General features: G+C 40.5%; 2 protein-coding genes across 3 annotated transcripts; both read right to left on the reverse strand.

The window, feature by feature from the left end:
• Positions 1-2,493: 2,493 nt before the first annotated feature.
• impdh2 (IMP (inosine 5'-monophosphate) dehydrogenase 2) lies at positions 2,494-11,211 on the reverse strand. 2 transcript variants are annotated; one of them, XM_089011535.1, is made up of 14 exons: positions 10,896-11,211; positions 8,779-8,882; positions 8,409-8,510; positions 8,121-8,195; positions 7,702-7,908; positions 7,408-7,495; positions 6,617-6,816; positions 6,273-6,363; positions 5,476-5,571; positions 4,957-5,100; positions 4,296-4,440; positions 3,662-3,805; positions 2,970-3,053; positions 2,494-2,794 (listed from the first exon to the last, which is right to left on the reverse strand). In XM_089011535.1, the coding sequence occupies exons 1-14, from the start codon at positions 10,909-10,911 to the stop codon at positions 2,773-2,775; spliced, it is 1,518 nt and encodes a 505-aa protein (XP_088867661.1). In that variant the 5' UTR covers positions 10,912-11,211; the 3' UTR covers positions 2,494-2,772. The 2 variants fall into 2 exon arrangements, with proteins under 2 accessions (XP_088867661.1, XP_088867655.1); XM_089011529.1 differs by having other exon boundaries at positions 8,779-8,827; positions 10,896-11,210.
• Positions 11,212-11,786: 575 nt separating this feature from the next.
• On the reverse strand, positions 11,787-24,366 carry arih2 (ariadne homolog 2 (Drosophila)). The gene is made up of 15 exons (XM_089011546.1): positions 24,223-24,366; positions 21,850-22,380; positions 20,996-21,063; positions 19,850-19,922; positions 19,428-19,569; positions 18,589-18,710; positions 18,389-18,498; positions 17,363-17,480; positions 17,234-17,284; positions 17,029-17,050; positions 16,349-16,500; positions 15,965-16,108; positions 15,729-15,794; positions 14,719-14,844; positions 11,787-13,573 (listed from the first exon to the last, which is right to left on the reverse strand). Exons 2-15 carry the CDS (start codon positions 22,114-22,116, stop codon positions 13,502-13,504), a joined length of 1,533 nt encoding a protein of 510 aa, XP_088867672.1. The 5' UTR covers positions 22,117-22,380; positions 24,223-24,366; the 3' UTR covers positions 11,787-13,501.
• Between the last annotated feature and the right edge of the window lie 755 nt (positions 24,367-25,121).

Below are 25,121 nucleotides of genomic sequence, written 5' to 3' on the forward strand. Positions count from 1 at the left end.
AAAGAGAAGAGATCCATTTTTACAGTATTTATAGAGCACCCTCACTGAAAAAAAATATATCTGTAAATCATGTTGAGTATTGGATTCACAAAGTTTGGAACTACGACAGCAACCAGTAAAATTCATGCAGCTCTGATAAGTGAAGACTCACAGCAGAAACTATCCCGAATTGCGATTGTTTGTTCCACTTTCAGCTGTTTGTTCAAGGCCATCGGGGAACAGATTGCTCCTGTTTTGGTTCTGAATGTTGTTGAGATGTGACTTCTGTTGCTCTGTGCAAGGGGCTGACCTATATTCCCGTTGAGGCGAGAGGCTAACATCTTGAAAAATATTTGACCTTTTTAATGTATCATCCCACAAATCTAGAAATGTAAATCGCTCGGCATGATGTTGATGATGAGACTGACGGACTGGTTTAAGTTTACAAAATAAATGAGTGTTGAATCACGTGGCCCCTGAAACATTCCATTTTTCTGTATGAGGCCCTCGAAAAGAAAACGTTTGGACCCCTCTGTCTTATAGTCCTCAAGACATTCATATTTCACCCAGTGACTTACTCTCACCGCACAACCATCCAAAAATACACCTGCCGGATCTACTCAACACTCAAGAATGAATGATGTACCCGTAGACAATGTTGTTCCCTCACCTCGTGTCTCTTTTGGGGACATAAAAGGAGCGGCCTCGTCTTGAAAAACCTGTTGGCTCTGAAGAGAAAGTAAAACTCAGCGTGTCACAGGAGATCAGCTGGAATGGAGACAAGCACCAACAGGAGCTTGGGCAGACTTTGAGCTCAAAGCAGGAAATCCTGAACACGTTGAGGAATACATACACATTCGGGTTTTGTGAATCAGGTACTGATGAGAAGAAAGAAAGAAAGAAATGACAAAACAGATCTCGTACACGCAACAGTGGCAGTGTGAAAATACGTGTGGAAGTGTGTGTTGTCTATCTCACCACTGCGCTTCTCCCTCAGCTTTCTCGTCCTCCTCCTCACCCCCTCATGTAGCGGCGTCTCGTTGTACAACTTCCTCTTTATAAGGCCTGCACATTCATTTCACTTTCACTTCTAACCACAAGACAAAACTCCTCCTTCCCGATTCAACCGGAGAGACATATTGTTCATTTTTGCCCTCCTTTTTGATTTTTATTTTGTATTTGAAATACTGTATAAAACATTTTCAGGACACACAGGAGGGAAATGAGCAAAAAATCTGACTTTGTCCAGCCATTTTAAAATGTAATTAAATTTCAGTTATACATAACTACATTTTGAAAATTCCTTAGTTGTCGTACCCCGTTAATGTCTATACGTTTGTACTGTACTTGATATGTTTCACAGATGAATTTTGATTAAATTAAACATTTTTAAACACACATGCTTATTTTTTTATTACAGGTATTACATAAATTATTTTGTTAGCTAATATGTTCTTTTTTTTTACAGATAACACTGTGATTCCGCATATGATCATATTTGTTTTTGACAACAAATCTGTTTGAAATAAGTATGCAAGCTGCACATGACTGGTGCCAGCAGAATCTCCTCCAGATCAACACCGGGAAAACCAAGGAGCTGGTTGTGGATTTCTGCAGGAAACAATCCTCACCTGCACCATTGAACATCTGGGGTACGGACATAGAGAGGGTGACCTCCGACAAGTACGTGGGTGTTACTCTCAACAATATACTGGACTGGACTGCAAACATGGATGCCCAAATCAAAAAAGGACAGAGTCGCCTCTTCCTACTCGGGAAACTGGGGTCTTTTGGGGTTCAGGGGTCACTCCTAAAGACTTTCTATGACTCTGTGGTCGCTTCACTATGCCATAGTGACTATGGCATTATCTGCTGGTCAGACAGCATCATCACCTGGGACAGGAAGACTGCAGCGCCTGGTCAACAGGTCCTGTTCTGTCCTGGGCTGCTCGCTGGACTCTCTGGAGGAAGTGGGCAACAGATGGACTCCAGCTAAACTAAAAGCTATGATGGACAGTCCCTCCCACCCGCTCCTGCCCAAACTTACAGCACTGGGTAGCTCCGTCAGCCAGAGACTATTACACCCGCGCTGCAAGGAGAGATACCGCGGCTCGTTCCAACCGACTGCTGTCAGGCTTCTTAATAATCACGTGAAAAAAAGGACTCTTGTACTGTAAAAATGTGTTGATGCAATAATACATCTACATAGATCAATATGCCTTTTCTTTGATACTTACACTATGTAGTTTTTTATGAAACATTTTTGCACATTTACAGTATACATCTCAGTCTTCTGACATTTTTACTATGCTTAGAATATCATGTTTTTTTTATCCTTTCACCCCCCACCCCCTTTCAAATTGCACATCTTTGAGCCTTTTGCCCCTTTTGCAGCAAGGAGACAATCATCAAACTAAAAGACTTGTTCCTGCGGCCATTTTAGGCTTTGGATCCCAATTCAATTTGAAATAATGTTTTTATTCCACGACTGAACAAAAGTCAGTGAGAATCCCATGAAAAATACCAGCGCTTTTATTCTTTGAAAATGATCACAGCTGTATAGTGGGCACTTAACAATGACACTGAAGGCTTTGGACAACGGTATCATGTGCATTGACTGATAAGGCTTAGTTGTCCTTTACGCATTATTCGAGGATGCATAGAAAATGTTTAAATATCTGGAAGACTTGATGAAAAGAAATGCTGTGAGGTTATTCATTCATGTGTGGGTGTGAACATTAATAGGAGGACCCCGAGTTTTGACATCATCGTCTCTCAGCCGAAGGATCGTCTTCAAAACAGGCGCTTCTCATAACTGTGATGAAAAGAACAGATAGCAATCACTGAAGTGTCCACATGGCATTTCCTGTCAAGAAAAATGGCTCCTGTGTTGATTGAAACAGAAACCCTGTGCGACCGTTGAAACGAAAAACCTGTCTTGTGACCAAATGGCGCAATATGTCGAGGTGTGGTTTGGTGCAAGTGTGTACCTGTGCAGACCGTGGACACCACCCTCCATTTGAGCCGATGCGGTTCTCTTTTCAAATCGCAGGTTTCCACTGTACATCATGGCTCTGACACAAAACAAAAAGGGGCATTTTGTCAGTGCTCAGCAACACCTCAAAGACACCCAGTCATTCTTTGCAGGGGGTTCATTTGATGTACACACTCCAGTGGTCATGAAAACAAACGAACAAACAAAATAATAATAATAATAATAATAAACACATAAAATCATTAAAATAAATATGATAGTTGTTCATGTTAAGCGCTTTGTTATAGCTTCAGCTGTTGTTAAAGTGCTACATATATCAATATGTATTGTATTGTAACTAAAAAAAACGGACGGACAGATTTCTGTTGATTAAGAAGTGCATTTGCTGGTCGTGTTAACTGAAGTGGTCCGCATGCTTTGAATCATAGCGGTAGACCAGAAACATTTTGGGCCATAATACGTTACACGCATCAACAGCATTTTAAAAAAATGATCAATTCTGTAACAGGGCATGATATGTCGGAAACAGTGCAAGTTTTATTTACAAGGGGGAAAAAAATCTGTGACGAAATGGAGTGCCTTAATAAGCGGAAGCGTGTGTTGAGCTCTGACAATGATCCATGTGAAAAACGATTTCAAGACACGTGTTAAATGCAACCCCTGCCAGTGGGCCCCATCGGTGGCTACCTGAGCTGAGTGAGACTTTTGGTGCCGATATCCTGGCAGGAGTGTTGAACGCCAGCTTGCAGGTAAGGAACAAACTTGTGGATGGAACCTTTGTCCTGCACAGCTCCTGAAACACCCTGGGCCACTTTGATCTTGTCATTTTCACTGTGGACACAAATGCAAACATGCACAAGGATTAGTTGTCCTAATAATCCAAATGAAATATACTAAGTGAGCTTCTGGTGCGATGCCTCTCTATTCCAGATCTCATTCACGAGTTGCATTGAGTGCACAGCCTCATTACCATTACTTGATGTACTCTTTTTGCTTCACAAAAGACTGCCATACAATGTTGATGAGTAGCGTTTTGCATACCTGCCAACTTTTGAAACCAGAAAAGGCTAGTAAGATGTCGGTCACAATGATAAAAACAATGCTAACTCTTGACACTCGATTCCAGGAATAACCCGTCGCATGTGCAATTCATCTAAAGGAAGCTAACAGCTGGCACTGAACCGATCACCTGTTCTAAATTTAGATACGATACTTAGCGATCGCGTGGTTTTTTTTTAATGTTTTCATTGGAAACCACAATTTTCATTATGAATCTTATTACGGTAAAAACCGGAGTAGTTGGCAGGTATGGTTTTGTCACCTGAAGTATCTTGTCTGGGAGCCCAGGTTTTTGTCCATGGCATCCAGGGAGCCCATTCCGCGGTACTTTTTTAACCGGATGCCGTCAGAGAAAAAATATTCTCCAGGAGCTTCGTTGGTGGCGGCAAGCAGAGAGCCCATCATTACTGCACAAAAATGCAAGGGAGGGGATTTAGGTGACTAAATTGCGCAAAAAAAAAATAATTTTGTATATATATGTTAGTTTGAACTACAAAAAATTGAATTGTTGATAAATTAAAAAAAAAAACACTTGTTTTGTTAGGAAAATGAATCTGTCAATTTTGCCATTTACCTCAGCAACGCTAAACACACTTTAATGATCCTTATTTGCCATATTTGTCGAAAACATGAAATTGCCAAGAGATTTTGGAAGCTAGGGGGTAAAATTGGCCAGGAATTTCTCTGTTGTGAGAAAAAAATAGGGTTTATTATCTTTCTTGTTTTCTAATGGTGAGATTCATTTACATTTTTTTTCTCAGCTTCAGAAGCAAGCGAGCCATGATTGGTCGTGACCTGCGCAAACTCCAGATAGCCCACACTCGAATTACAAATTTGACTGAATGCACCTGGATTCGGTCAATTTCTACAAGTTCATACGGGGGAGGCGTGGTTAAAACAGAAAAAAAAAAACTTCTTTCTACCTGTGGATGCGCCAAGTGCCAGGGCTTTGGCGATGTGGCCGACATTCTGAATGCCACCATCGGCAATGACGGGCACACCAAAGTGCCTGGCGTACTCCGAGACCTTATATACCGCAGTGGCTTGCGGTCGGCCGCAGGCCAGCACTGTTAGGAAGACAAAAAGGATGTCATGTTTAACCAGGGAGATGGGAAAAAAGTCGAGCCTAAACATGAGTTTACAAACGTTGACGTGGGGGGCGGGGGAATAAACTGGAACTGCCATCAAAATGTATACTAGTGCAGCGTGTTCTACCGGAAACAAATTCCTTGTGTGTCCTACATACTTGGCAATAAAGATGATTCTGATTCTGATCTGATTCTGATTATTTGTACACAAAAAGGAAAATATGAACTAAAAAGGCAAATGCAAATAAACCGAGAGAAGGAGAAAATGTCTCTAGGTCACACGTGGTCTAAAGGATCATTTTGGTCAGTTTGGTGGGGGGGGGGGGTGATCTGTTGAATTTGCCAGTCGCTCACCTTCCTGTGTGATGCAAATGGACCCGCTGCCCATTCCCACTCTCAGTCCGTCCACTCCTGCGTCAATCAAGTTTTTCGCTTGAGCGGTCGTCACCACTGAACCGCAAGACCAAAGCACAAATGTTGGCCAAATACTGTGCACTAAGTACATTCGAAAAAAATGTTATTTAAAGAAAATCTCATTCAGAATATTTAAAATCAAGTTACAACAACCTATTTTATCCCTTTTAATGATTCTGTTGCTCACATAGTCAAGAATCTTGGAATTTTACTAACAGCTCATTTGAGTATTATGCCTGAACAAAAACGACAGTAATATCAAACAATACCGTATTGGCCAGAATATAAGACGGTGCTTTTCACATTGAAATGAGACTGAAAAAGTGGGGTTCGTCTTATACGTATACGGGGTCGACATATAATACTTATTCAGGCCGTTAGATGGCACCAGTCATCATTGAAGCGAACGCTGAACTAGACTCCACAGGCCAAAGCGAAGCCCAGTCACAAATAGAAAAAAATTGCGGTATCAACAAGAAGTAAATTGTGGTAAGAAAAAAAAACAAAATAGAAATATATTTCTCTAAAATATATTGTTATATTATTTTCTGGTGTATAAGGCGCACCGGAGTATAACGTGCACCCCCAATGAATGAAAAAAGTTTTTAAAAAATTAAATTTGAGTTAAAAAAAAGTTTTTTTTCCCCCAAACTTGAGTCATCTTATTATCAGGGCCATCTTATATACGGGCCAATACGGTAATTTTTAAAAATCCTGAAACACTTGTGTTTATTTACCATTGCCACCAATGACCTGCAGGCTTGGGTACTTCCCTTTAATATATTTGATCATGTTGACCTGGAATATTGAGCTACCCTGAGAAGAATCCTGAAAGTGGAGAATGTAACATTATTTTGGACACCAAACATGGTTATTTTCATCAAAATGACAAAAACAAAGTACATGGAATCAGAGGCAAGTTTCCTACTGCACACTATCGGTTGAACTTTGAATTCTGGGTTTGGGTCAGCTTTCACAGTGGGAAAAGAACCCAAAAATGACACCTGAGCAAGTACCCTGAGGTTGAAAAAGTGTAACCAACAGCTGCACAAATGTACACTTTACACGTTGCCATCCTCACCAGTACGATGACATCCACTCCGCTCTGCACCAGAAGGTCCAGGCGGTATTTGTCATCATTGTGCGTGCCAATGGCGGCCCCACACAGGAGCTGTTTGCGCGAGTCTTTGGAGGCTAAAGGGAAGTCTCTGTTCTTCTTCAGGTCGGTTCGGGCAATGATGGACACCAGGCAGCCGTCATCATTCACAATTGGAAGTTTGCCTAGAAAAGGAAAACTTGGATGAGGATGCTTTTGGTTTGAATGGAAAACAAAATATATAAAAGTGTCAACGTTTTGAAACAGATTTACATGTGGACATTTTATTGACGGACAGGACCTGAGAGGACAATCGTTTGGTATGCAGATGCTTAACTCATTCACTGCCAGATGATGTGCAAAAATGTGACCACTCCAGTGCCAGGGTTTTTTGTCATTTTTACTCAAATTGCAGGACCCACAGAATGTTGAGTTTTAGGAATACATAAACATTCAATACAGTGGTAAAAACTTTAGACTCTCTTCTTTCATCAGAAAAAAATCGTTAATTCCTAAGTTATATGTGTATGAAGTTATCTGAGCTTGAAATGGGCGCGGCTATACTAAAGGCAAATGCTGCCTCCTCATGGGAGGGAAAAACATGACCATGGTAATGAGGTCTGAACAGCACTTTATCAGCCATAAATTCGGGAATGGCAGTGAATGAGTTAATATTTATAAAGGGATATGACCAAAAACTGGCCTAGAATTGGATTTTGTATATGTCAAAAAAAAGGTTGAAATCCCGGAATACCTTCAAAAAAAATCAACTTCACCTTTTTTACTCCGTTGTAGGATTTCGTTGGCTTCTTTCAGCGTCACGCCAGCAGGAGCAATCACGAGATCTTCTCGCTTTGTCATTACCTGTCAAAAAAGTCACACATAATCAACTACACGCATACAAATCTGAACATTTCTGATCTGATCAAATCTATCGATATTTCTTTCCAGTCCTTCGTCACAACCCACTCCAACTTGAACAATTCTACTGTCATTAACTTGAGCGTGCTTTGACGGTCTTGAGATTGAGTGCCCGGCACGATCTTCAGTACGAGTGAGATATCAGCTACCTCGCTGAGAGGCAGGTTGTGTTCCTCCGCCTTGAGAAAGTCGATGTCTCGCGAAGATATGATGCCAACCAGCTTACTGCCCATTTTGCCGTCTTCCGTGATGGGGATACCACAGAAGCCGTGGCGAGCCTTGGCCTGAAAGACGTCTTCCACCAGGTGGCGAGGGCTCATCACCACTGGGTCTGTGATGAAGCCCTGCTCGTACCTCTGCGCGGGAGTGGGGAAGACAAGACACTATATTTGTACTGGAATTGTGATAGTACACTCTGTCTGGGAACCAATTAAGTTCGTAGGCCAAGGTATGTCTGTATTGCTGGCAAATCAGAAATTCGGTCAATCAACAGTTTGAATTTTTAAAGTTGAGGACACTTGTGATTTCAATGCACCATCGTATTTGGAAATCAATCACTGTTCTATACCTTGACTTTCCGGACTTCGTTGGCCTGAAACTCTGGAGTGCAGTTGTGGTGGATGAAGCCGATCCCGCCTGTTAACTTGGGAGAAGAGCAGACAAATTGTCAGACAGCACAACCTCACCGGCCACAAAATTGGGTACATTCGCACATCTGAGCGAAAGAGTCCAGTTGGCAGACCAGTGAAAGACTATTGGACCTTACTATACTATGGAAATCACTTGTACAGGCATAAGCATATTGTTGAATTAGTGTGTGTTTAATGACCGTGGGAGTTTTTGGCGGCATACTTACTGCCATCGCGATGGCCATGCCGGCCTCTGTGACCGTGTCCATGGGTGAAGATACAAAGGGCGTTTTCATTGTGATTTGTTTGGTGAGCGCCGAGGTCAGGTCCTGTTGACGGAGGGAGAATTGTCATCAGCAATCTGTCACTCAATCAAAAAGAGGATTTGAACAACAACACGTTTATGTGCTGACCCAGTTTCCATGCCCTTGCAGATTCAAAGAGAAGGTTTAAATGTACAGATTGAAAGTGGGGCATTGTTAGACTCTGCTATGGTTTGTTAGACTCATCTTACTGCCGTTTTAATACCCCCTCATTTGCGTTAATCAGATTTGCTGAGTTGTCGTTGATAAACATGCGATGACCATCCTGACTCACCACTTGGTCGGCAGTGAAGTCAATGTAGCCCGGCAGAATGAGGAAGTCACTGAAAGCGAGAACACAAGAGGGGTTTCGCTCACCAGAGCCGTGTATAGAGGAGCCTTCAAAATACATGAATGCAGAGTGCTTTGGATTACAGCTTTCAAAAATCAGATAAACTACACAAAGGTCTGCAAATATGTTTGTATGAAATAAAATGTAAAACCTGGTTGGTTGACTCTGGGGGCATTCAATAAATCTTGATTTATGAAGATTTACAAAAAAAGAAGACATCTCCCAATTGCACCTCAACCAGTGAAGCGTTTACACTATCAATATAATTGTACATCACTCATTAGCTTTAAAGGACAACCGACGTCACTTTTTTTTTTTAACTGACATCAGAAAAACGTTTGATAGCATCTAAAATACCCAAAACACGCAGTATAATATTTTTAGTCAAATGCAAAACACCAATAAAAATGACTTAAAGTGTCCAAAATCTGCAAAAAATTGAGCTGCGAATTGGGCATTTTCAGAAAGACCCGCCCCCAGTTCGTGACGTCACGCCAATACGTCTTGCATTGCTGGAGAATCCAAACAATGGCTTCAAATTCGGAGAATATGCTTTCTTGTTACACATCCAGTTATGAATATGATTCAAATAGTTCTGAAGAGGAAAGCATACATGTTTGCAATCGATTAAAGGATTTATTCCATGCCATTTTGAGGCAACATTGAGGGGAGATGTCTCAACGAAAAAAAGAGGCACAAAATGGCTACCTCCTGTGGCCACCTCCGCTTCTACAGGCTGATAAATTCCTTATATAGAGCTTGGACGCCCTCTTCTGGTGGCTTTTGGGTGCAACACAGTTCTCAGACCAAACATGTACAGCAAAATACATTGACGTGATGGAAGGACGCCACAATGCGTCTTTTTTACGGTCAGGGGGAGGTCCTTTAATGACGTCACGTACGGACTCGTCACCAACTCAAAAACAAGACTTCCTGAATATTCAGAGCGAGTCTTAAAACGTAAAATATAGCTATATGAATCTTATTAAAATACGCTCAGTAGAAGTCATTTGAAGCAATTTTACAAATTATGGACACAACTTGTCCGGAGACGTCGGTTGTCCTTTAAGATGTTATGTATCTATGTAAACATCAAGTCACCATGCAACAATTCCATTTTTTTTAACCACAGTGCTATAAAAGAACATACTGTATAAGCCTAAAATAACCAGACCCTGATCCTGTATGTGGGATTGCTTAACATAAATATTGCCGGAACTTTAGTGTTGAATATATCAGCAGCTGTGCAATTGTGAACTTGAGAGTGGGGAATAACAGTCTGGTGCATGGATCACATGAGACTTCAGCAATTCCTGTGAAATTTCACATCAGTTAAAAGATGAACGACTCACCATTGAGAATTTGTAATTTAATGAAAGCATATTTTTTTAATGTAGTAGGAAGCACAGAGAGGACGCACAATCTCCATATTGATACCTTCCACTTAAATTGTGTTTTTGAAAAAAAAGGACCAGTGTCAAATGAAAAAATGGAAAACGCAAAGGCAGTCAGTGCTGTTTTCCAGGTTGTAAAGTGGCATATTTCATGCTAGCATATTCCCATTTGTGGAATGAATTTTGGGGGTTGGATGGATTGTTTTGTTTTAGGGCGGATTTTGGTATTTTATACATATATTTCGAGGTGTTTCCAACTCCATAATAATGTCATGCGACTGCCAGAAGATCATAACAGCAATCACCAGGCATTTAATGATAACCGTTAAATGATATCACCTCGTAAATAATATTCTGCACACTTCTTATCTCGGGACACTTCTTATCTCGGGATTGCATTGTGGTTATCAATCCAACTCACTACAGGCATTTTGTCTCAAACAACGTTTATCTGACTCGTGTTTAGTTCCCGAGTTCATACCAATATTTTTGTTGTACAGTACATCCATCTCATCCAATCCTATCATTAGGGACCTTTCTATTCGCACAGGGGCAGTAAAGCACCTTGATCAACCTGTTTCTACTTTGTGAAGAACTGATGAAAATGAAGATGTTGTATTCGCAAATGATGGAGCCAGATGAACGCGCCAAGGCCTTCCAACTCACTTGTATGTGAGTCCATTTCCTCCGTTCACCAGCTGTTGTCCCGTCAGTCCGTCCTCTGGGACATTATCCCCCGTCTGTCCGCTAATAACGTATTCAGCCATGACATCCAACGACACCCTAACGGTTCAATGCACAAGTAATTTGTTTTTAAAAAAATGGCGAGGCCGTGACATATACCCCGCAAGAAAAAAACCCAAAATATTCTTCTGGACCACCCGTTCACAGCGTGAGCGGTCCAAGTGGTTCCGAGTGGAAACGAAGAAGCGTGCCGAAGCCCTCTCCGACGTTGGGAATCCGCCATGTGCTTCCTGTGTGACGGCATGTAGTGACGTCACGTCCTATACTACCGCGTCGAATTTTACGCAAATTGTTCAAAAAATGCTGGGGTAAACGCCAATATGCGTTTTGTACGAACAAACGCGTTGGTTGCAGAATTTGGGAATTGATTTTCCTATAATTGTGACTTTTTAGTGACATATCGGAGACATTAGGCCAAAGGTCTAAATGCCCAAGTCGGCACTAGTACAAAATTCTGTGCCAAAATCGTACTGTTGATAGACAAATAAAATGTTCGACTAACACTCTTTTGAAAACACACATTTTGTTTAAAATGGAATTATGTATTTCGATATAAATGATTCTCTCATGTATCACTAATTATTATTTTTGTATACGAGTTTATTTTAGTGACGTTACGATCAATCGGTCAGCTGGTCACTGATAGTGTTTGACAGTTTGACTGAGCAGTTAATTCCTTCTTGGCACATTATTACATTAACTACATCGGCCGTGGGGTAATTTCGGCGCCAGCGTGAAAAATATCAAAGGTGAGCTGAGTTTGTCATTCTGTGCGTGTGACATGTAGCAGTGCAATGAATACACAAGACAACGTTTCAGTTTTAAAAACTCTCTCAGTAACTCTATTTTGTGTATTAATGTACAACCGTTGAAAATTACAGCACTTTTTTGGTAGCTTTTTCTTTATTTTTTTTTCCCCCCAAAACCATCTATCAACAGCCATTTCCCCAGAAGAACAGTGAACAATGTGAGCAAGGAAAGAAGGGAGGAAGAAAACCAGAGCCCCAAAATGAAATACAAATAGAGAACAGCTTCCAAATGAGCAGGGAAGAGTACAATAAAAGTTCGGCGGCGTGAATGCATAACTGTGTGTTTGTCATGTCAAGTCAAGTGAAACAAGACTATGGCTGTGTTCTGTCATAATCAAAGCGCAAAGGCCAAAATGTGTGGACTGAGGTGAACATTAAATCTTGTAAACATGGGTGGGCAACATTATTCTTTTCAGAGGAGAATTGAGGTTCTCCACGAACCAATCGTAACTTCAGTGCAAAAGACTCAATGATATGCGCAAACAAATGCACATTATTGAGTGAAGAGCTGTTGATGTATAATGAGATAAATGTCAAATGAGGAGGAAAACATTTTGTCATGCCATTCTTTGGCGTACAGACTATTCAGTATTCTTTTTTTAAAAAATATACTCAGACTAAGCAAGTTAAGGGTTTTATCCACCCGAGAACTGTGAGGCAGATGTGCCGACCGCGATGCAGGGGATTGGTTAGCCAGGATAAAATTAATGTTTGTTAATATGCAGGTCAGGTTTTCTCACAGTACTCAAAATGAATTTAGCATTTTGAAAGAGAGTTGTAGATTAATTTTGAGCATTTGTACAGTTAACATTAAACATCAATATTATTTGCAGACCTTCAATGGCAGGTCAAGAGCCAAATGGTCACTCCGACGGCACATTGTCCATATGTTGGCCACCCTGTTTGCAGTAACATGAGTAGATTGCCTCTAAAAGCCCATTCATTTTTCTAAGTTCAAAACAATCATCACATTTTTCATGGCAGTTGTCATAAAAGTAAATCAGGATTGGCAATACCCCAAAAAACAAAAAGGATTGCGTAAAACAAAAGAAGACAAAAAAACCCTCAGTGTATTTATTTTCAACATTTTCAAACACGCGCACGGAAATGATGCATTTATTATGTAAGTTGTGTAAAAAGAATGCAGATGCTTTTCACTTCTGCACTTATAAATTAAATTAGCGTTAACTTGATGAAAACATAAATACATGTAAGATGTAAATGTGAGCAACACATCTGCCCCAAAGTGTCCACTGGGCTTTAAGGTCATTAGTTGCAAAATCCTTGTTGAGGAAAAACTAGAAATGGATTTGATCTTTGCTATTTTTGGGGTTATTTTTGTTTTATGTGTCACCAGATGCAGGAGGGGAACAAAAGCTATTTGAGACACACACGTAATCCCAACGGTGTGCTCTAATCAAGAGAATCGACTCGGGTGACTGTGTTAAAGCCAAAACATGGTGTATGAATATGAGGATGAGGGCAGGGGGGAGGGGATACAATCGTGCCATTTTGTGAGCCTGCAGCATTTGAAGAGATTGGAAAGAGAGAAAAAAATGAAATCGCAAGTGAGCATTACTAAGGGAACGGGACAACACAGTGGACTACGTCCCAGGGATGGTCACCGAAGGAAGCAAAGGTGGGGTGGGTGCAAGTAAGAAAAGGAAGGAAGGACAAAAAAGAAAAGATATGCTGGTGCTTGGCGGTCTAAATGGCGCTTCAGGTGTCATGGAAATCCTTCAGCAGCGTGCGTCGCCTCTGCTCAGCTATGTGCATCTGATTCTCCAGATCCTGTTCACATGGAAATAAAAGGTTGAAGGTACCCAAGATGCCTCACTCTGCTGTGATACCCTGACTGACAAGGCTCAATTCACTCCATTTTCTCCATTGAAAATTAATTAGAAAGTGACGATTTCGCTTCCAGTCCATTGATCAGAACGGAATTTACAAGTTCTCCACATTTCATGTATGTCCCTCACTGTATTTATTTGTCACTTGTTTCTCAAACGGACAGAAATTAATTACCAAATAAATTTTTATATTTATTTGGTAATTAATTTCTCTAAAATGCAGATATCAATTTTTTATAGGGTGGCGCGGTAGTTGAGTGGTTAGCATGCCGGCTTCACAGTGCAGAGGTCGCCGGTTTGCGTCCCGATGCGTCCTCCCTGTGTGGAGCACTACACATTCTGATCATTCTATCATCCTTCAAAACAAATGTTTTAGCGGTTGTATACGTAAATAAAAGAACTTTTATATGAAAATAGAAAATATCACTTTGGCGTAAAAAAAAATAGTGGACTTTCGCTAAATAGGATAAAACTGGGATCCCTGTAAAATACACCATTCGTAGGGGGTGATCCTGATACTCCAGAAAATACGGTACTTCGCATGATACTGTTGTGGCTCAATATTACTTCACAAATAAGGCGCACCTGCATATTAAGCGCAGGGTCATTTTTGGAAGAAAATCAAGGCTTATACACCGGAAAATACGGTATTCCTACAGGCAATTCCAAACTTCTTTGGGGATCATCAAAAAAAAAAATCCTAAAAGGGGGTTCTTATGACAGTGTACATCAGGGGTGTCAAAGTCATTTTTTGCCGCGGGCCACATTGTAGTTATGGTTTCCTCTCGAGGGCCGTTATGAATTTGGGGAACCCATTAGAATGTTTAAATCCCTTCAAATATTACATATAGAGCACACAGCAAATTAATGAATAACTCGTTTTCAAATATGAAGTCAAGAATAATGACTTTTATTGTGGTTGACATCCAAAAATATGAAATTTTGGCTCAGATTTTAGCAATCATCATGGAATTTAACAAGTTTGATTTGCTTTCGCGGGCCGAAAAAAAATGATGTGGCGGGCCGGATTTGGCCCGCGGGCCTTGACTTTGACACCTGTGGTGTACATCAAAGATCCCGTCTTACCCCTCTGTCGCTGGCACTGAGATCGACCTCGCCTCCTACCACTGCCCTCTCGTAGCTGTCCACCCGCTCCACTTTCCAGGACAAGTTCTCAATCTCTGCCTCCAGTTGAGCCTGCTGGTACTCAAACTGCAACAAATCAGCACACGGCTGCACTTTAGTCTCCTGTCTCTCCATTTTTATCGTGTCTCAAAACACATCGGAGCAGGCGTGATTAACAGTTTCTGTTGATGTTTGTCGTCTCACTTTTCACTTTCTATAGCCTCTGAATCAAATCAAGCAATTCGAGCATTCAAACAGGAGGAGAGTACACCAAACTCGCCTTAAGTACAGCAATACTGACCTATGAGCCATACCACATAACATTAGCAGCATATCAGGAAAGGCTGATTTTTTTTAAAAAGGAACATAAACCAAAGAAATGTACAACTCAATTTACCAACAAAAATTATTGGGATTCGAGAGTGCAGCAATTTCCTTTTTAACTCATTCACCGCCATTCCCAAATTTTTTCGGGAATTCAAAAGCATGACGTGGCGTGCCAATTTGTTCGGGTTTTGGTTTTTCTTAAGGGGGTGCCGATAAAGCGCTGGTCGGACCTCTGACAATGTTTTTCCTTTCCACGAGGGGGCGGCATTTGCCTTTTGTCCATGTTGGTGCTCTGTTACTTCTTCAGCAGTTGTTAAAGCGCAATATGTATGGATTGTATTTTGTACAGCTGCCCCCATTTCAGGATTAGACAACTCCAGACCCATATAACTCAGGAATTAACACTTTTTCTGATGAAAGAAAAGAGTCTAAGGTTTCTTACGCTGAATTAAATATTTATCTAGTCCTAAAACTCAATATTCTGTGGGTCCTACTATTTGAGTGAAAATGACAAAAACCCTGGCACAGGAGTGGACACATATTTGCACATCATCTGGCAGTGAATGACTTAAGGATTTCTATTACAATTTTGGTCAAAGGACACTAAAGTTTGTGGATCAGGCGACAAGAAGACAGTCTCTCACCAGTTTTTTGCGTGGGCCAGACATGTAATAGGCATAAGGATATGTATACTGCAGTGTGTAGCGACACTGGAAGCAAAAAGACAACACAAAATGGATGTTAGTTTCATTATGAAATTCCTGTGTTTGACTATGTCTGACTTACCAGCACAGTATTGTGCACAACTTTAAATAGTAACATCCGCACTGATACAAGAACTATCACAACATGAAATCACAAACACACAAACAAAAAGTACCTTGGCGAGAAGCTTTGCAGCGTTGTGAAGGTACTGCCAGTCAATCCAGGTTCCCAGGTTGTTCATTACTCGCTCCTGGATCTTCTCCTGGATCCTCTGGTACGTCTGAGCCTCCAGCTGCAGAGACTTGTTGTGGTTCTCCCACTGGTGCAGGAAACGCACAAGTCATTTGTATACTGCAGACCACTGGACATCAGAATTTTCTCAGCATTCAAATATTAGTTGGCAGACAATCAATAAAATCAAAGTGGGGATTTTGAGGAAGACCCCCCCCCCCAATCCACTCAAAACCCACCCACCCCCATCCATCCATCCATCCATCCATCCATCCATCCATCCATCCATCCATCCATCCATCCATCCATCCATCCATCGTTTCCTCACCCTCTCAAAGTAGAAGAGATATTTTTTCAGAGCCTCTCTGGCCTGAGCCTGCTGGCTCTGGTTGACTATATCGGGGTTTTCTTTGTAACGACTGCACTCGTAGTATTCACTGCCATGAGTCTTCCAGTCACCAAGACACATCCAGCAGAAGTCTGAAAAATGAAAAGTAGACGCACACAGGCCGATTAATATCAAACAAATTTCAGGCCAGTTTTGATTTGAGCAAGTTTTGGACTACTATGCCTATCTAGGTGAAACGGAGTTACTCGAGATGACCGGAATTTAATTTTACTGAAGCCAATACAGGAAAATAAATATCCAAAATACAGCTGAACAGTCAGATAACATCTTCTGATTCTATGCCCCGTTGTCTTCAATTTCCAATATGTGCTGCCATAAAACACAAATTAGTCAATCTTGCTCCTCGATGATATATCACTATTTAATTCCCTGTGCAATTGCGTTCTTTTCACATGTGATGAGTTTCCCTGATAAATTTGGCAAATTACATCATCTAGATCATGGGGCATAAGCAATCGGTGCAACTGACTGTTGTGGTCAAGTTAGAAAAGGAAAATAAAAAGCTTAATTCTCCCCATTTTCTTGTCTTGTTAAGAATACATGACCTTTAAACTTAATAATCCGTGTACTGAATTATAATAGCAGAATCAAAGACTTACCGTGTTTGCACTTGGAGCATTGCTGGAATAAACAAACAAAATACATTTGTGGATGAAAACAAACAGTAATAATAGTGAATGAGAATTCAAACATTATCTTGTACCAAGCAAAAAGACTTATGTGTAAAACTGAAGACTTGTCGACTCTAATGAAAGAGAATATATTAATATTAATATAAGAATTGCCTTTTTGGTTGTTACTTACCATATGATTGCACCCTCCATTCTTCTCAATGCAGATATTGCACTTGGGACACTGAAATATGACAATTGTTTCAGAATTTCTTTTTTTTTAAGTTGTAATTAAAGATGGAAACAACATAGCCTCTCATACATCTTTAGTATGTGCGCTGATATAGTTGGCCGTCTCCGAGTCGTCGGCACATTTTGTGAGCCATTTCCGGATGGTGGCGCAGTCTGTGGGTGCGTGATACATCTGACGGCATTTAAAACTAAGAATGGCAAGAAAGAAAAAGGAGAAAAATTCAAAATTTAACCTCAAATGCTTGTGAATTATATTCATTTGAGGCTTTGGAATATTAGTACTGAAGCTTTTGGGTTAAACCACATGTAGTTAAACAAAAGGGAGGCCATCCAGAATCGCAAAGTACTTCCATGCATTACAGTGAAAATTAAAATATACACAGAGATCAAAGCGCAATCCAATCGTTACTTTTCTAGAACCTTTCAATGAAGTATTTGATTTATATATTTAACCCTTGTGCAGTATTGGACAATTTTTTTGATCATTTTTGGATCATGAGATCGTTTTACATCACAGTCCAAACAGTGAAAATAAACCCACAAAGCTGAAATTTTGCACAGGAAGAAGGCTCAAATTTCAAAATGCCACCTTGTTGGACATTTTTGAACATTCCACCTCAAAGGAGAAGCCATTATTTGAACAAATATGCTCTGTGTCGGATTTTATTTAAAAAAAAATGGTGATTGCGCAAACAAGAAGGCATTACAAAAACGAGTTCCTTTGGTTTGTTGACATATTCAAGGCTCTATTTATGTAATATGCAATATTTGGACTGGATATTTGTTTTTTAACATATACAGCACAATTACTTGCGTTTTTGACACACTCCCGTTGCCGTGCCTCATAAAAGGTGTTGAAAATAAACACATGCATAAATAATATGAATGGATAGGCCTGATGCCACTGAGCATTCTGAGGGGTTTAAAGTGAAAAAAAAAAAGATTTAAAATGATTTAATAATCACATCTCAAAGCACAACCATTATTTAGACAAATACTGTGAATAGCACTTTGCTGGAAGACTGCACAAGGGTTAAATGTGTTTCTTTCTATTTATTTTCTCCACATGCTTATGTGTGGTGCGTTGTGGACTTACCAGAAGACTTCACTGCAGCGACTGCACTGCACCCTGCGCGCCCGTGGCTCCTGCACCTTAATGACGATGGGACAGTCTGCACCCGGACACAATTGCAACTGGAAGTGACTCTGCAGTCCAAAAAAAAAGAAGATCGGGTAAAGACGAGCAGCAGGATGCTTCAGGGATCACCGTATGTGTTTGAGTTGCCTTGACCACACCTCCACGTAGTCTCTGAAGAGGTAGCGTCTGTATTTGTCCTTCAGCTCCTCTCCTGGCAGAAGAGGCAGGACAAAATCTTCTGGCATTTGCAGAGAGCAATCTTGAGCCATGCACGAGATGCCTGAAAATACACAAGAAACACCAACGCAAATACTTTCTTTTAAGAGACCTATTTTTCATATTGCCATGAATGTCTACCATTATTTGCACACATTAACTCATTCACTGCCAGACGCTGTGCAAAAATGTGTGTTTGCACATTTTTTTGTTTTCACTCAAATTGCAGGACCCACAGAATATTGATTTTTAGGACTACATAAACATTTTAATCAATATGGATTGTATTGTATTGAATGCAGCGTAAGAAACCTGAGACTCTTCTTTCATCAGAAAAAAAGAAGATACGTTGGATTGGATTTGCCTTTATTAGTCTCACAGTGGAGAAATTTACATTTCACAGCAGCAAAGTGAAGAAATGAATGAAAGTAGAAAAACAAATGTATGGGTCTGGAGTTAACGGAGCTTGAACTGGGCTGTACAAAATACATTTCAATTCATACATATTGATTTATATAGCGCTTGAACAACAGCTGAAGCTGTACCAAAGCGCTAACATGGACAAAAGGCAAATGCTGCCCCCGGTGGAAACGAAAAACATTGCCAAAGATCTTTCCAGTGCTTTATCGGCATGCCCCGCACGAAAAACCACAACCCGAATACTATATTCGGGAATGTCGCTTCACGTCACACTTTTCAATTCCCAAATAGACTTGCGAAAGGCAGCGAATGAGTTAATCTTGCACACATAAAATGTAAAAAAAAAAGCTTCTTAACCTACCGACTCCTATTCCATCTTTGACCAAAACAGTGCAGTGCTGCTCCCAGCAAGTTTTGCAGAAAGAATGCTGGCAGGGCAACGCCAGCAGGGAGTCTCTCCTTACGACCTGGAGACATACACCACACTGCAGGGACTGAGGGGCCTGAAACAGATAAATTCGAGAGAAGTTCAAATAACGTCGTCCCGAAGTGAATATATACATTGTGAACTCCAGAAACACGCATTGCTCTGGTCTGGAAAGTAATTAAAAAGTGCAAAATAACAAATATGCAGATGGTTTTTGCATACATTTGATATGCACACAACTACCGTCGAACAAAAAGTCTTCAATCAACTCATGAAACTAAAGTTTATGAGCTTGAATTGGTCTCTAACTGTATAATATCTTGACTCCAATGATAGCAATTTTGTATGTTACTCACAATGACCGCTCTGCAGGCATTGCTCGGTTGAACCAGGGCGTCCGACAACACCAGAGACGAACTGGACTTATTTCTGCGCACAAGAGGAAAAATAAAATGGTGGGAAAAAGTGTGGTGGAGAAAAATAAATAAAGAACGCCATTTCCTTTCCAAGGTTACATTCCACGCACTTTCAAATTGTTGTGACAATCGGGTGCTATTTCAGTTTTGATTGAGCCGTTAGGTGGACACACTTCATTTATTAAAACATCAATTTTCCATAGCGTTTGACAATAAGGTCATGGGTGAGCTCCAGCTCCAGTAATTAAAAAGTGCAAAATAACAAATATGCAGATGGTTTTGCATACATTTGATTTGCACACAACTACCGTCGAACAAAAAGTCTTCAGTCAACTCATGAAACTAAAGTTTATGAGCTTGAATTGGTTTCTAACTGTATAATATCCTAATGCCGCGACAATTCACACCCACATTCATACCTAAAGAAGATTCCGACCTCCTGACTGGGAATAAGACCTGCTCAATATCTTATCTGCTTCTCTTCTAAAAAATAAATAAAATAAAAATGAATGATGAACTTATTTTTATCAATGTATACTGATAGCATTTTAGGGGCAGAATTCTTTTAAAAACTGTTCCTCTGAGAACACCACAGATAATCTGCCACAGAATTTGCTGGCAAATGGCCTTTTGATCCCTATTTGTCATAGTAAGGGGCTGCAGTAAAATATACAAACAAATAAATAGATGAGCGAATAAATATATAAATAAATACATTAAATAAAAATATTTTGACATACACATCACTCACTTGAAAGTGAGAATCTTGCCAACCTTATGTTTTTCTTCAGTGGCCTTAATCCTCTTCCGTACATATACTTCAAACAATTTTTGCTAAATTTCGTGATTTTTGTTGATCCAATTTTGGATTGGATTGGATTTGCCTTTATTAGTCTCACAGTGGAGAAATTTACATTTCACAGCAGCAAAGTGCCAAATGCCAGATTCAACTAACTGATGAAATAACTGAAGCATTTTCTCAGCATTTCAAACATTTTTAAAGAAACATGCTTGTAATATAAATTACAAATGGAGGGGAGACTGCAATGACGCCGTAAAAGTAAACAGAAATGAAAGTGACATTACCTGTCCAGTATTTGTGAAACCTGCCAGTGGAAATGCACGAGGATCAGCTTTGCAACAGCCGGTAAAACCTGTACGAGGGATGGAAAAGATGACTAGACTTATCATCCTGAAGATGACGTGACGCATGAATCTAGACAAGTTGCATAACGACATCGCCTTGTTTGACAGACATCTGATACTAATAACGCACTGATGAAATTTGTCTTTGGCATGCACTGACGATTGATGCGCCACGAAGAAACCACAAACAAGGTGCCCAACAAAATTACACCAAACTGTCTTTGTATTAAGGTTCATCCACAAAATAGGTAGGTGGCACCTGGCACCTTTTCTGAACAAGGTGTGAATGATCTGTCCTATTTATTAGAGCGAACCTGGACGAGAAAAACTAGGAAAATACGGTAGCCTCTTTAACCCATGTTTGCTTTTGTTCATTTTCGATGCGTTTTGTTGTGAATTATGTATGCGTGTCTTCAGGTGCGCAATTTAGTCTGCGTTTTAAGCTTTTGTAAAGTGTCTTTGACTGTAATGAAAAGCACTTTAAAATAAAAATGCATTCTTCTTCTTATTATTATTATTACTATTATTATTATCATTATTATTACTGTTATTATTATTATTCAAAATGAAGTGCGAGGGACAATAGTTGGTTTGATTCTGCATTAAACTCAGGTTTCAAATGGGTAAAAATACAGAGTGATGGAAAAAATATCTGGTAACTGGCGAAGTGGAAAGTGATGCACCATTGTTCTCTGATCCCCTTTTGCACCAGATGAAAACAAATATGAACGTTCTTTTCTTTTGGTGTAAAAAAAAGCAGGAGTGAAAATGGATTCAGAGTAGACTAAGCCCACCTTCAGCGCAGCAGCCACAATGTTCACCTCCTCAATGAGAACTCTTTGGCTCTCTTTGTATGTCAGACAAGTGAACTGATACTCCTCCGGATCAAATGAATCGGCTCCCTGTTGCTCCACATCGCTTGCCACGCCGTCGTAGTACGTTTCGATGTCCCCTTGATCCTCCTCTTCGCCGCCGTCGTCGTCCTCATCCTCCTCTTCAGAGTTAACCCCAAAGTCTTCCTCGTTGCTGTCAGACGCCTGGCTGTTCATGTCCACAGACATCCGGTCGACGGAATCAACCACCCGGACAGGTAGACTGCACGCCTACCCGTCGGATCTGTGCGGTGACGATTGGCTGCAATGGCTTGTTGAAGCGCCACTTCTACGTCCTCTGCCTTGAGTCGGTGTCCAGAGACACACTGGCGTCCGGTGTGTCTGAGCGGCGTGGATTACGCGCTCAGCAGCAGCGGAAGAAGCAGAAGAAGTCGCACTCCCCGTCACTCATTTGGAAGGCCGGTTTGTGGGTGACCCAAGGCAACAAAGACACTAAATCAAACGGGAAGTCAATGAGAGAAAATGTGAGGTGAATAATAATAATAATAATAATAATAATAATAATAATTTAGAAGCGCCTTTCAAAACTCTCAAGGACACTGTACAGTCACAGGATATTTTTTCTGCGGGTGAGCAGCAGCAGCCACACGTGCCAGCATTCACTCAACCCCGAAGTAACCCATACAACACAGGACGGTGAACCACAACCTATTCATATTGTCATATCTTTGCGTTCGTTGCGTGAAAACGATCCTGAGCTAAAAAAAACTAATCTATCCGCATCACTCACATATTTTTATGCTCTTTCTGTGTCGTTAAGATGACTGACAGAAAAGTTGAAACGAGTGTTAAGAAATTATGTTAACGTGTAACCATACCCCGATTATGATAAATTCCATCGTTATCTTGATGATGTACTACAGCAGGTGCAAGATGAAGGACATGTGTTGAGCCTTACTGTCTGGGTTTAGAGGATTAGTTGAGACATGCTTTAGCTTTAAAGGAGATAAAGACACACCTGTGGAGTCCTTTAGCAAAAAAAATAAAAGGCTGCAAACAGAAAGTGTCACTGTACTGTCATGATGTGAAATGCATTCATTGGTGCGCCAACATTTGCTACAGGGTTAGATTTATTAATGAGATTGATACAAAAGTTGGTTATACAAATTCCTGCCCAAATGCTGATTGATAAACCAGTGAATTAATACTGATCTTACGGTTTAAATTGAATTACTGACATTGCAGTAGTTCACTTGTCGGACTGTGTGATGGTGTGAATGTGAGTCCATCTATGTATTTGCCATGCAGCAGTTTGCAGTGTTGTAGTACGACAACATAAGGGGAGGTGTTTTTCAATAAAATACAGCGCAACCTCCTAAATTGAAAATATCTTGAGGTCACACAAGATTTCTTGTTGGAATTTGCAAGAGTTGGGAGGATTAACTGTGCATGTGTGTGGGCATTTACCTGTGAAAGACCCTGCAATTCTTTATGACCATGACTCATGAATCCGTGATCCACTTTTGAGTCCTGACCAACTAGCTGAGAATCACTAATTCATGGAATTCTCCTAATATGACAGGAGATTTTGTGCTTGGTGACACTGGACAGTGGCGACTTAACTGACTCAGATGTTTAAGTGCAATCATTAATGACCTCTTTAAAAAAACTCATTATTTTTTGACAAGAGTGAGCTGCACTTGAGTATGAGTTAAATATCTAAAATTGACCCAGAGGAGTCGAGAAGCGCCAAAACGAACCTGCCAGGCTTTCATGGTGTCAGCCAGACATCATCCAAACGCTCCAGGTCCGAGGCTAAAAATAGGCTCTTTAAACTGGGTGACACACATTTTGCTAGGCTAATGTATCACAGCGACTCAGCATAGTTTCATAAAACGCGGCGGAGGGCGTCATATTCTAGATGATGTGAAACAAATATGGCATGATTTGGATGAACAGATCTTCGATATTTGCTTCCATTGTTTGGAAAGAGCTCCAGAGGTCCAGTCCAGTTATCGACTAGCCAATTTGAGTTAGCCGGATTAGCCTTGAAACATTTATATTTAATCATACAGATATGCACCCGTTTGAGACGCCAGTTTAACGGGGTTCTATGATCCCTCTCGGGGAGAAAATGATCTATTTGATACGAGATTACGATCTGAGTAGTTCCTAGCTCGCCGTTAGCACCTGATATCGTCGTGATACGCTTCTTGCCCACTCCGAACCCGTGGTTTTGGGATGTAAACAAGGCCGTCAGCAACTCGAGAGTTTACAAACGAAATTAACAACAAATGCCCATATTGAGTCTACGAAAACTAAAGACATATTTACCTGTCAGAGCCACACAGGTCTTGTCCACGGCGACATACAAAAGTGTTTTAGACTACAAAGCCACTACGTGCGTTAGCTGGTAGGGGAACGATATGATGCGTTCGATGTAAACAAAAGCAGTCGGAATTTCTCCGCTCCAAAATCGAAGGAATACAATGGCGAATGGAATGCACCCTGCACTCGACACATTCTTTAAGTACATAACCTGTAGGGTTTAACTTATGGCACACTTAAATAAGTCAACGTGAACACATTTAACCTATTTAACTTAGCCAGTGTGTTTGTAGCTTGAAATGTTAAAATACGAGTGATGTGTAATGCTACACTATAAACCAAACAACATACCCCCGTACAAATCTATTTTAGATTGCGAAATTCACTGGAATTATATTTTGACCAAAAACGTATTTTTTTTTACTATGCAATATTTACAATTTCTGCAATGAACTACATAATTTATCAGATAAGTCATGGGTTAGGCAATATAACAAACTTGCACTGTGAACCATATGCATTGATATTTTTTTATGTACTTATAATGTACTCAAGCCTCTGCGATTGATATTGGATTGGATGTAGCTTTATTCATCTCGCAGTGGAGAAATTTACATTTCACAGCAGCAAAGTTATGAAAGGAAGAGGAAAGAAAGAAATGGGAAAAAATACATGAGCTGCTGGAAAGGCAGCCACTCTCGTGGCGCCATCTTGAAGTAAAAAATAAATAAAAAAACCAAATAACATAATATGACACCACAAAGACACAGAGAGTCATTCATACTTCAGCGCTTGTTGTACCCTCTGTGACATGAAGCAGCACCGACATTTCCACTGAACACAGCTGTGAATGCTGCCCATTACAGGCGCAAAAAAGGACAATCGCCCCAGAGGTGTCCAGCGAT

The sequence above is a fragment of the Hippocampus bargibanti genome, linkage group LG01 (assembly GCF_051943395.1).
Source record: "Hippocampus bargibanti isolate YZ-2025 linkage group LG01, ASM5194339v1, whole genome shotgun sequence".
Taxonomy (NCBI): Eukaryota; Metazoa; Chordata; class Actinopteri; order Syngnathiformes; family Syngnathidae; genus Hippocampus; species Hippocampus bargibanti.

What these genes read in the sequence shown, in the direction of transcription:
- impdh2 (XM_089011529.1), bottom strand. Translation starts at nt 10,996, where the DNA reads ATGGCTGAATACGTTATTAGCGGACAGACGGGGGATAATGTCCCAGAG. An exon ending in GAGTGGATGTCATCGTACTG is followed by an intron (nt 6,364 to 6,616) that starts GTGAGGATGGCA and finishes CTCCACTTTCAG; the next exon opens with GATTCTTCTCAGGGTAGCTC. An exon ending in GGCACTTGGCGCATCCACAG is followed by an intron (nt 4,441 to 4,956) that starts GTAGAAAGAAGT and finishes ATTTTTGTGCAG; the next exon opens with TAATGATGGGCTCTCTGCTT.
- arih2 (XM_089011546.1), bottom strand. Translation starts at nt 22,116, where the DNA reads ATGTCTGTGGACATGAACAGCCAGGCGTCTGACAGCAACGAGGAAGAC. An exon ending in ATCTCTTCTACTTTGAGAGG is followed by an intron (nt 16,109 to 16,348) that starts GTGAGGAAACGA and finishes TTCCTGCACCAG; the next exon opens with TGGGAGAACCACAACAAGTC. An exon ending in CTGCAAAGCTTCTCGCCAAG is followed by an intron (nt 15,795 to 15,964) that starts GTACTTTTTGTT and finishes TTTTGCTTCCAG; the next exon opens with TGTCGCTACACACTGCAGTA.